Source organism: Callionymus lyra, chromosome 2 (genome assembly GCF_982586985.1).
Source record: "Callionymus lyra chromosome 2, fCalLyr1.hap1.1, whole genome shotgun sequence".
NCBI classification, from domain to species: domain Eukaryota; kingdom Metazoa; phylum Chordata; class Actinopteri; order Syngnathiformes; family Callionymidae; genus Callionymus; species Callionymus lyra.
The window spans coordinates 30912249-30925217 of record NC_141819.1 but is presented as its reverse complement, the minus strand read 5'-3'; the positions used below and the strand labels follow the sequence as shown (position 1 = coordinate 30925217).

Sequence of the window (12969 nt, the reverse complement as noted above, 5' to 3'; positions counted from 1 at the left end):
CTGTGTGTAGTTGTGTTTCAAGTGCCTCTAACAAGCTTTTTTCTTCAACATCCTTTGTTTAATTGATTCTTCATCCAACGTCCTCACAACATATGGCCTGGAGAGCTTTACATCTGCGACCATTACCTTGTGTGTGTGTATTAGTGTGTGAGTGTGTGTGTGTGTTTGTTAGTGTGTACGTCTCTCAACTGAGGCAGTGAAATATTAATGCGAGTCACATCTCGTCACACACTGTCTCACATCAGAAGCTGTTTACTAGCACAGCTTCTGTAAGTGACCGTTGAGGATGTTAAACCCACACACACACACACACACACTCTCACACACGCACACACTCTCACACACACACACTCTCACACACACAAAGCAACTATGGCAGCAGGAAGACTCTTTTGTCTCCTCTCGATTCACATCACAACGTTTTCAACCCCACGTCTGTTCATCCTTTCTTTCTATCAGCCTCATCCTTCAGAACCCAAGTCAGTCCCAGCTAGTCGGGGTCAGAGTCAGAGCTTCGTAACACAAAGAAAGTTTGCTTTGAAGACTCCAGTCGTCTCCCAGACGTGTCCATCAATAATAAATGATGTTAACACCACGTCAGGTTGTACATTTTCATTTCTCCACGACCTTTGACCTCATTTATTTCCCATTTTGACTCTACAAAACCTCAACCGTCACATGACACACAGCGTTTGTGTCCTGCATCGTTTAGTGAGATTTTTATTTCAACTTTAACCATCTTTTGTACATATTTTTGTTCGTTTGTTGTTGTTGTTGTTGTTTTTTTAACTTATTACCATTTTTCACGATGTAATGTCAATTTAACTCAATAAAGTATTAGCTTTTTTTTTAATTGCTTAAATGTTTTCTAATAATAACTGTTTTCTTTTTTCATGATATCTTTTATTATAGTATTGTTTTCAGTTCATTTTTTTTTACTTTTCATTTTATCTTGATGATGATTGATAAACATCTTTTAATTAACTTTATATTCTTCAATCAAATATTTTTGTATGTTTTTTAATACTTTCATTATTGTTGTTTTGTATGTTTTGAACTTTTTTTAAGATGATTTCTGTTTTGTTTTTATGTATGTATGTGTACTTAAAAAATCTTCCTTATATATATATATATGTAATTTTTTTTTTTCTTTAGCATTTTTTTTTTCTTATTTTATTTTATCATTCTCTTACATATAGTATTATGGGGTTTTATTCCTTTTTCCAGTTGCCGACATGAACTAAAAGCTTTCTAAACATTGATGTAAGAATGAAGCAGGAATGATCTGATTCTGATAAGAATAAAAGTATAAAAGCTCCTCCCAGACCACGACAATAATGACTGGAGTTGACTTTCTCGCGTGGAGCTAACCAAGCCTGTCACGTGACCCGCTTCGGGGGAAAGTTAGGAAAGTAAAACGTGACAAGATGGATGGAGGACGGACGGAGGAGTGAGAGCTGGACTGGTCAGGGATCAGCGGGACTGAAACATTAATCAGGACGGAGCTGGACGCGGGGTCTGAGAGCGTAACTCAATTTTAGACTTGGCTGGATGGTGTGCATTAATAACTCTGTGTGTGTGTGTGTAGGTGTGTGTGAGAGAGTGTGTGTGTGTGTGTGGGTTCTAGTAGCTGATGTGAGATGTCTGAGTGGCTTCTATCGATCCGCTTCTGTTTGCATTCCTTTAGGAGTAAACGCCATATCACTCAGATCAATGAACTGTGTGTGCGCTTGTGTGTGTGAGTGTGTATGTGGGGGGGTGTCTATGTGTGTGTGTGTGTGTGTGTGTGTGTGCAGTGGCAAGTGGAATCCACCATGATGGAACACTTTCCTCCAATCTCATCACTTTAGCCAGCCGTAATATGATACACACACACGCACACACACACACACACTTGCCTGGACCACCATGACGACACGTTTCATGTCACAGAGCTCAAACAGAGACAACATCACAGGGGAGTTCTGGTCGCACACTCGTGTTTCCACTGAGTCTGTTTGTGTTCAGCACCACAAGTGTTTGGGTTTGAGACAAATTCTACATGTCGCACACGATGGACGCACAAACATGTTACATTTAGGTTGACGGAGAGAATGAGTCTCATGTTTTTAGCACTACAACCTCCTTCATGTCATCAATCTGTGCAAACACTGTTGTGTAGCTACTTACTTTGGTCTTTTCTTGCATTATGCCCGCTTTTTTGTTGTGTTAAAGTTTTCTTTGTTTGTGTGGTGTTACTATCCTTTCATATTGTTGCATTATTCTCACAGTTACTTGTGTTGTTTTGTTACGTTTTTCTTGTATTTCTATACATTCTACATTCTTCTTGTGTTACATTCTCCGTTTGTTCCATTCTTCTTGTTGTGTTTCATTCTTCATTAGGTCAATTCCTCTTGTTGTCTCTCGTTCTTCTTTATTTTACATTTATTTCACGTTGCGTTACATTCTGCGTTTGTTACATTCTTCTTGTTGCGTTACATTCTCCGTGTGTTACATTCTTCTTGTTGTGTTTTATTCTTCATTAGTTGAATTCCTGTTATTGTGTTACATTCTTCTTGTGTTACATTCTTTGTTTTTTCAATTAATCTTGTTGTGTTTCATTCTTCTTTATTTTACATTCTTCTTGTTGTGTTACATTCTTCTTGTGTTACATTCTTCTTGTGTTACATTCTCCATTTGTTACATTCTTCTTGTTGTGTTTCATTCTTCATTAGTTTAATTCCTGTTGTTGTGTTTCATTCTTCTTGTGTTACATTCTCCATTTGTTACCTTCTTCTTGTTGTGTTCCATTCTTCTTTTGATGTATTCTCCTCGTTGCATTTCATCCTCCTCTTTCATTCTTGTTGTGTTCCATTCTTCATGTTGTGTGGAGGACCTCAGCTAGTCTAGAAGTCTAGATGTACACGTGTGTGTAGAAGAATGTGTGTAAATATTGTCGTGATACTGCAGGTAGGGAGATGCACGTCTGACCCGTGCGAGTGCTCCTCCATCACTCCTCCATCGCTCCTCCATCGCTCCTCCATCGCTCCTCCATCACTCCTCCTCTCCCAGAGGTTCCTCCTGTCACGGCAGGTCTGTAAGGTGGAGATGAAGGATCAAGGTTTCACTCACGCAGCTCAGCTCGCGTTGTTTAACATTCAACACACACACGCCGAGAGGAACGACGCACTTGAGCAGCTCGTCTACTTTTCCCCTAGTTTTCCGAACACCAGTCAGAGTCTTTACCGCCCGTGAGATTGAGAAGTAAGCGGTCAGAGGTCTGCTGGCTCCTTCACGGTCCAGATGAAGGCACTGGTGCAGCAGCCGCAGGTAAGACCAGCGATTAGCTGCGGAGCCGACAGACGGGGCGCTCGAGCGTGACGTCCACTTCCTGTCACTGATTTGAAGGCTTTAAATGACAATCCCACCCCCAATCCCTCCATCATCATTTCTTTGTCTGAGCTCTGTCGCTCAGACCATCTTGAATTTTCTCACTGTCCATCTGAGAGGATCGCCTACACTGAGCAGCAGATGACACTTGTCAGTGTCACGGAAAAGGTCGCAGGGAACCAACTAACTAATAGTTAAAAAGAAAATAAATTGCAAAAAAACACCATCAAGGAATAACTGGAGATAAATATATTTAATTTTAAATTTCATAAAAATATTTAGAAATAAAAATGCAATTTAAAAACTAACAAACATATACTTCTGCTACAATAAAATGGAATAAAAAGCCCAAAAATAAAATAAATTAGTGCCACATGGGAGAAAAACATACACTGGTATGTTGCAGTAGAGTTGAAAGAGTAAGCATAAACTTTTGAAGAAAAAAGTAACACCAAAGCAAATTGGCTCCAACAAAAATAAATCGCAAAGAATACATTTTGACAGTCAAAAATAAAGAAATAAAGTTCAATAAAAACAAATTGACTTAGTAGAAAATAAACACCAACTTGAATAAAAACAATATAATTTATATATAATTGTATCTATACTATTTAATAACTTTTTTGTACTATACTAACGAATAAGTATTTTATATTTAGTTTGAATGTAATCAAATTGGTTTTCCTAGAAATAAAATGAATAACAGTTTAAAATGAGGAAAAACTGATAATTATTTATATATATATATAATCTACCAACTGCATTTATCTCAAGGGGTAAATGTATATACACATTCAATACAAACTTAAGTCACTTTAATGTTTTAAAATATGAATCAACAAAATAGGAAAGAAAAAAAAAGATATTTGCTATATTTGAAAATCAGAATTAAATAAATGACCTTGAGGATTTCAAAGGCGTGAATAGATTAGTCTTTAATATAGTTTTTAAGAGTAGAAAGGAAAGAATATGCTAAAAAAAAAAAAAAGTACATAAAAAAACAAAACCTCAAGTTTATCGTTCGACACTCAAAAGACTGAAAACCTCCGACAATGGAATTCACTTCCCCCTGTCGGCTAGCCTGGGTACTGCTCACTGCATCTTCTGGTGTTTGTGTTGGCGCGCGTGCGTGCGTGCATGCGTGTGACTGCTCATTATGTTGTCTGTACACATAGTTGTGTGTTTAATTTGTGTTAGTAACTTATTGTCCACGCAGTTTTGTGTTTTAATTTCTTCAATGGTGTTGAGTTTTTCCTCATTCCTTTGTGAGTCTGTCCTTGTGTGTAACTCTGTGTGTGTGTGTATGTGTGCTGCTACACTGTGGAAGAGAGAGAGTTTGTGTGCTCCATCCTTCTTTGTCTCTTCAAGTGTGTGTGTGTGCGTCTCTCCGACTCGTCGTTTGCATGTGTGTGTCGCCCACAGCATGGATGTGTGTTAGCTATCTGTGTGTGTGTGTGTCTTCTGTGTGTGTGTCTGCTGTGTGTGTCCATATGTTCTCTATAGGAGCTGCTGAATCCACCGCAGCGACAGAAACCTTCATCCGTCTGCTTCACTCTTCTTTGTGTGTTTTCACTTTTTCTCTTTTCTTTTTTTAACAATCTTGTCATCCTCTGTTGCTTCTTTCTCACCCATCAATGTCTCTCCCTCTCGCCCTCCTTTCATTTCTCCCAGTTTCTTCTCTAACTTGCCTGGCTTTCCTCTCCTCCTCTTCCTCCTCTCCATTGTCCGTTGGCTCTCCTTTGTCCTCCGCTGTCTTCCCTCCGTTCCCTCACTCCCTCCTCCGGCTGAGATATTGCCTCAGTGATACGTTGTGACACTGACGTTAATGGAAGCACTGTACATTTAACCACCGGGATCTCCGGAGTTTCCTACCACACAGACACACACACACACACACACACATGCACACATGCACACACACAAACACACAAACACACATGCATATAAAAAGGGATAAACAGAAATACAGCGGCGTGTGCATCTGTGAACAAAGAGTGTTGTCGTTTTTACTTGATTAGGATTGAATATGATTGTGTGTGTTTGTGTGTCGTTTGTGTGAACATGCATGTTCATTTTTTAAACCGTGACATCACAAGTGTGTCCACTCAAGAGGAGTTGTGTGTGAGCATTTGGTTGTGCACATTAATGTTGTCTATGTGTTTGTAAAGTGCAATGTTGTTGTGTACGTTTTGTGTGAACTGATTGTAGGTTTGTGTTGCCTTCTGTGTGGGGTGTTATGTGTTATCAATATTTGTGGAGGTGTGTCTATGATTGTGTATTGTAATCTCTTCGTAATACTTTTTTTGTGTCTTTGCAATGCTGTGTATAATGTCGCTGTGTAACTGTTTTGTGTTTACAAGTAGTAATAGTTGTGTTGTTGGGGAATATTGCCATTTGTCTTAAATGTGTATGTTGTGTGGAGAATTAAAGTTGTTTCAAATGTGTGTGCATGTGCATGTGTTTGAATACAAAAATAAAGTTGTGAGTAGTTTTGTGTATTGTTGTCCCCGGATGCATTTGTGTGTGTTGAATTGTATTGGTGTCACATTTTTGTGTTCTTTTGCATGATTATTTTGACATATTTTGTGTTACAATCGTAGTGAATAAGTGTTGTGATTGTTCCGTCCGGTTTGGTGGTGTTTGTGTCATTGCTTTACTTCACAATATTGTGTGATCCTGCATTTGTTGTGTGTATATTTTAACAATGTTTGTGTTCTTGTGCGTGACCGAGGGTTCTAATAAATACTATATATTTCTGTTGTGTTTCTCTGTGTGCGTCTTCCTCTCTCCAGAGAGAAGTGTGTGTGTGTTTGTATGTGTGTCACTTTACAGTGTGACTGCCAGTGTGTGAGTTGTGCGCTGAGAAGTGACACATCTGTCAACACCCAACAAAAGAGCAGGAGGCGACAAAGAGCTGATGTAGAGCGAGAGGAAGTGCATGTGTTTAACCTTCATTTGACCTTCAATTATCCTTTGTTTGACCTTGTTAAGAGTCAAGAGAAACACTTTAACAGTCGTGTGTTTAAGAGTCTGTGACATGATTTTCAACCCAGACTAGAAAAAGTAACTGGTTAAAATTCTCTTTATATAAACTAACATTTACACAAAAGTAGTGTGTTGATATATGATGGTGATTAATGACGTAATAAGACAAAACGGTCATTTTAGATTATTGTACACTCTTTTTATTTTGTGTCTTTGTCGTTTCACCTAAATATTCCCCTGCAGTTTTTCAATGTGATACTGACGTTTGACGTGTGTGTGCGTACATGTGTGTGAGTGTGTTATTACAGTAGAATAATCTCCAGCGTGTGGTGAAGAATTCCTAACAGACATTTACAAGGAATGAATTCTTTGTGTGTTTGTCTTTTTATGAGCCTGTGTCTGTGTGTGTATGCAGGCATGCAAGTGTGTGTGTGGGTTTTAGTGTGAGTGCCTGGGCGGTTTTGTAGGAGTGTGTGTGTTCAAGCATATATGTCTGTGTTTAAATTTTGTCTTGGTTGTTTTTGTGATTTATTATCATGTGTGTTTTAGTGTGAATATTTGACTTTCTGTGTCCAGCATGTGTTTTTATCTGTGTGTGTGTCATTAAGTGTGTTTGTGTGTTTTTGTGTGTGTTTTTGTTGAAAAGTGTTTGAGATTTTTTTTGCATTCGTCTTAAAGTGTGTATGTGTGTTTTAATTTCTATTGCAGTGTTTTTATTTATTTATGTATGTTTATGTCTGTATGTGAGTTTTGTAGTGTGTTTGTGTTTTATTTCTAAGCGTTTTTGAGCGTCTGTGTGTATCTTTGTGTCTGTTAAGGGTGTGTGTGAGCAACGGCTGCTACTGTTACACACTATTTTAGTTGTGTTGAAAAAGGATAGATTAATTGTATAATATATAGTTTACATTAAGCAAAGTTGAACTTTTAACTGCATCAACACTTTGTTCTTAATTATTCTTTTGTTCACTTTCTCGATGACAATTAGGTTAAAAACTTAAATATTGATGCGTCATCAACAATAAATGACTCTTGTGGGTTGTTGTTCGGAACACGATGATAAAATAATTCATGATTGTTGTTTTATTGTGAATCTTTCATGTCCCTGCAGGTGTGGAGGCGGAGCTTGTGCCAGAGACGACCGTGGTGGCGGTCTGGAGACTCACGGAGGCCATCGAGAAACACGGTGAGAGAAAATCTACTGTAACTGTTGAATTAGCTTCACAAATATACTAAATATTTCCAAAAATATTAAAATGTCTTTGAAAATCTTGCACTTCTAATGCAATTTATTTGACAAAGATCTTGAATTGTGAATTTCAGTTTAGCCGCTTGTGTGTCTATCTATGTACATGTTTGGATTCATTTCTATATTAAGATGAAGGTGTTTATTGTTTACATTGTACATTATCTGTGCATGTGTGGAGTGGATGTTTTTGGCACATCCGTGCTGTTAAAATCATTTTTGTTTTGTTGTGTGTACCTCTCTTGGTGTTGTCATACACTTGTATTACATCTTTGTGTCAAAAGTGTAGTGGCAGTTGTGTCTTTATAAACCCATCATTTGTGTATGTGTTGTGTTAAAGAAGGTAAATGGATGTATTTTATTTTGTTTTTTAATTATTAAGTCAAATAAATAAAGGTTAAAAATGAAATCAAAGCCATCATGACATTTCTCGAAATGTTTATACATTTGAGTTTTAGGTCAAGACAAAACATTTAAAAATATTTGGAGTCACGGTAATCAGAAACAAACATGTTTTCATTTAAGATAAATATCACAAATAATTATTTTCAATTTTAAAAACAAAACGATTGAAAGCAATTTGAATATTTACAATATGTATATATATATATATATATATATATATATATATTTTTTTATTTTTTTTATTTTATTTTAATCATAATTGTAATACTTTTTCAAAATATATCTGATTCGTCTGCTTTTTTAAATTTGAATTAATTTTTTTAAATAATTGATGTAGAATTATTTTTCTAATATTATTAATATTCTATTTCACTATAAAACTTATAAATATATTATTTTTTTCCTTTATGTTTAAGTATAACAATAATACGTATAAAGATCTATTTATAAAAGCTGTTCGTCATATCATGAAACTAATATTGTTACAAAATACAAATAAAATATAAGAACTAAACATAAAAAAATGTTTTCTTTGTGAAACATGATAAATAAAGTGCAAGAGAGCAGTTTTTCTGCCAGCAGTCAAGGTGAATACACCAAACAAAAGCACAAACACCTCACCTGTCCAAAGGGTCTTAAGACTTTCATTCAAATATCCTTGTGTGCCTTTGGTTCCTCCTACTATATTTAAGTCCATAAGTTGCTCCTTTCTTGTTTCCTGTCCAGGACCAGGACAGAACTATGAGTCAGTGTACCGAGTGGGATCAGGCTGTGGTGGACCTACAGAGCTGCTCCAGGCCCTCGACTCAGGTGAGTCTTTCCAATTAACTCAGTGCAGGATCGAGGGGTCTCAATCAAGCCCTCAATGAGTGGTCATAATGTTATGGCTTATGATTATATGTAACTCAGATAGGGTGCCTGAAGTTGTTATGCTTGGGTCACTGCAGTAAGTTCTCTGTTTCCATCACAACAAGAACTCAACAAGTCCTCCCTCCCCCGTCCTCTTCTGATGACGTCACACGCAGCCCAAAAAAAGTTTGGGCTGCTGAAGTTCAGCTGTGGCTCCACCAGGGAGTGCTCTGACTCTGCACTTTTATTTTTGGGATCCCAAAAAAATCACAAGCAGGTTGAGGAGGAGGAGGAAGAGGAGGAGGAGGAAGAGAGAGGGGTGAGGGAGGGAGTTCTGTTATTCTACTCTCCAGTTTTCTCTTCTTCTGAGGATTCTAATGAATTATGGATTTCTGGACTCAACAGGATGAATAACACGGAGCCTGTTAATATTTATGACACGTCATTAATATCTTCATCGTCTACCTCGGCGCCCGCAGCTTCAGCCGCTTTAAATCATTAACCAGCGTCTGATTTTAGGAGTTCATCAGCTCGAGCTGCTCTCCACGGTACCCTTGCACCGGACCTGTGGTCTTCCCCCCGGCGTCAGCTTCCTGTCCGGTAATGAGTCGAAATCTGAGTGGGCTCGGATTCAAGTTTGACAAAGTTCTATTTGAATCCCACCTTTCTGAGATAGTATGGTGTGGAAGCGGGTCAGACCTGAGACAGTCCTACTGATTGATCGACTCAAAGATATGGAAAGTTCATGACACATCTCAATGGGACAAGTAGTTCTATTAAGCTGTGTGGTGGAGTGACCAGGCCTCCGGGTTCCAAGGGGGGTATTCAGATCCCCTGAGAGTACCTAACAGGTCCAGGAGGAATTTAGCCAGCAACCTTGACTCCTGTGTATGCAGTGGAAGGAGGGGGCGGGTGTGAGACGAAGCAAAAACCCCTCCGATGTCCCAGCTCGTCTTCGTCAACTTGGCCGCTTTGATGCTCTTCTATGACGGCTTCTATAGAACGTATACGAGGAGCGGAGGAGTTCAGCTGACGGGAGGTCACGTGATCTCATGCAGAAGAGACGGTTTCAATGTCTGACAAGTGGGGAGGCTTTCTATGATCTAATGTGGAAGTACATTAGGTCATTTCCTGACAAGGGAACTTGCAGCTGACCAGAACTGGGATGTGTGGAAGTTCAACCCATTTTTTGGGGGGTCTCCTGGGCCGGCTACACCTGGAGGCAGTATAGGCTCTCCGGTGATGAACCAGGTGCTGGGACTGTGGTCAGGATTGGTTTCAGTGCCTGGAGATGTACGTAGATACTTGACCCACATACCATGAAGACCCCAGACACCTCTGATATCTGCTAGGTGCTGAAACGGGTTGTTAGCCTCTGAAGGCTTGTTGTGACTGACCGTATCATGATGTCCAGTCTAGACCCAGACTATTTGCCATGGAGGACAGCTGGGTACCTAATGGGGACTGATATAGTGGAGGTACTAACAGCTTGCGTTGCACATCACCAAACTCATGCCCAGCCGGGTGTTTTAGCTGGACCTTTGGCACATTTATTCGACAGGTGTTGCGAGGGACATTCTTTAAAGTTGGTACTAAATGCCACAGTAACATCACAAAATTAACTAAGAGGTGTGTGTCACAGTTTAAAGAGACATGTCTACACAATGAGGGGCAGTGTTTTGTTGTCTGGTCCTTAAAGAACAGAACAAGAAGAGGGATACTACTATGTTCATTTCAACTTAACGGCATGCTGTTGATGCAGCACATTAGGATGAAACTCTCCTATTTATTAATTATTATTAATATTAATAATATTATTATTATTAAGTTCTATCCAAGTATTTATTTCTGTGATTTCTGGCTCTGTTTCCAAGTGTTTACACAACAATGAAGCTGGCATCGCTGCCAATGGACTCCGGATCCTATTTTACAAAGTTGTCTGGACGTAGTCAGTCTGCTGGACAGTAGGACGACAAGGCAGATCCCAGAAAAGCACTTGATTCTGCATAAACCCGTTGACTTGCAGCTCGGAGCCGCAGTGTTCCGCTGCTCTTTGTCTGCGCCTCCAGAGTGGCTGCTTACATAACCGAGGCTCCGAAGCACCATAGGCGTGATGGTGCCCACCTGATCCATATTTACCTCCGGCGTGTTCATCTGGTCCCACTTCGCCGCCCATGTGCTGTCTTCACTGCAGAAGTGTGTGAGAACATTACCTCATCCCCTTGACCTCCGATTGGTACGAAGCCCGCCGTTGCCATGGTGATCTCCAACCGTTTTTAGCCGCTCGGTTCTGCCAAGCCCACACAGCGCTGAGTGTGTTGGCCCAGTAACTGTGTGTTTAGCTTTGCTGTTGTTGTGAAGACCGCAAGTTCCACCGTCGGATTTCGTACACGTTTAAGACACGTTAATGCAAGTGTTGACACTAAATGATGACACACGTTAGTGAAGATTACTTCTTAAGTCGCAACAATAACTTCAACAAAGTATTTTTCTTTGCCTACTTTTACCTGATGTGTTGTCATCAAGCCGCATGAAGCTCCCAACACTTCCTGTTCTGCTGCAAATACTAGCATCAAGCGATGTAAAGCTGACATCCCTTCCACTTCTGTATTCGCATTAAGCTACATATAGCTGAAATCACTTCATGTTCTGCTGCGAATATAAGCATCAAACTACATAAAACTGACATCACTTCATGTTCTCCTACAAATATTAGCATCAAACTATGCAAAGATGTCATCACTTCCACTTTCTGTATTAGCATTAAGCTACATATAGCTGACATCACTTCCTGTTCTGTTTCAAATATTAGCATCAAGCGATGTAAAGCTGACATCACTTACTGTCTGCTGCAAATATTAGCATGAAACTATGTAAAGATGACATCACTTTACTTACTGTATTAGCATTAAGCTACAAATAGCTGACATCACTTCCTGTTCTGCTGCAAGTATTAGCATTAAGCTACAAATAGCTGACATCACTTCCTGTTCTGCTGCAAGTATTAGCATTAAGCTACATATAGCTGACATCACTTCCTGTTCTAGTGCAGCGCTGTGTCTCAAATCGCATACTTCTCTTAGTATACTAGAAGTTAGTATGCATCAGGATAGTGTACATACTAACCAGTACGCACATTCTCTACAGATATTACGTCTCAAATCAAACACTGCTGCTACACACTATTGATGCAACAGCTTCTTCTTCTACTTCTATTTAACGATGTTTCAACCAGCTGTTGGAACGCTATCTTCGACACCTGCTGGCAGCACGTTTTGCAACTTTGGAAAAATAAATAAAGAAAAAATATGAGAATCGAAATATTCGCCAGATATTTACGCCGGTATCAGCAAAGAAGACGTCTCATCCTTCTACAGCTGCGGAAAATACACCTGTAAGTATATGAATATATATGCATATATATCCGTCTAAAACGTCACTAAGATGGCAGCTGTTTAGGGTAGATAGTGTCCATCGAACCATACTCAGTTTTGTGGGCCTTTTAGTACGACAATTTAGTGTGCATGGCACACTAAATTTCGCATACATATAATTGAGATGCACTTACGCACTAAAAATACTAACTTTGAGTACGCAAGTATGCGATTTGAGATACAGCACAAGTGCTAGCATTAAGCTACATATAGCTGACATCACTTCCTGTTCTGCTGCAAATATTAGTCTCAAGCAATGTAAAGCCAACATAATTTCCTTGTTCCTGTTGACTTACTTTGATGAGGACTAACTCATTTCTTGAGGAAATACCTCCTTAACCTTTTTAACCTTTTTAACGCAAAAATTACGATTTGAAGTACGAAGTTATTGTGCATGTATTCACATTTATATGGAGGACGTTTGAATCAGAGGTACTCGGCTTCAACCCAAACATTTATCCTAATCACTGACTGACTCACATGTGTGTTAATGAGCAACAGCGTGAGTCTCTGCACAAATAACATCAACACACACCTGCAGCTGTTGGACTCGCCGGTCAGTGGCGAAGCAGATACGTGACTCATGGGTTAATTTTGATACAAATTCTCACTGCAACAGCAGACATTGGATGGGAGAGAAAGTTAGTGTTGTTGTCATGACAACACTCGCCGACCAGTGGAACA

At 39.2% G+C, this 12969-nt stretch overlaps 1 protein-coding gene across 1 annotated transcript in view; it reads left to right on the top strand.

The window, feature by feature from the left end:
* The window catches only part of LOC148086516 (phosphatidylinositol 3-kinase regulatory subunit alpha-like), a 66332-nt gene that overhangs the window by 33136 nt on the left and 20227 nt on the right, over nt 1-12969 (top strand). Inside the window, exons 2-3 of the mRNA XM_087782994.1 lie at nt 7463-7537; nt 8729-8812. Coding sequence (XP_087639120.1) covers nt 7463-7537; nt 8729-8812 — 159 coding nt within the window. The remainder of the gene's footprint in view (nt 1-7462; nt 7538-8728; nt 8813-12969) is intronic.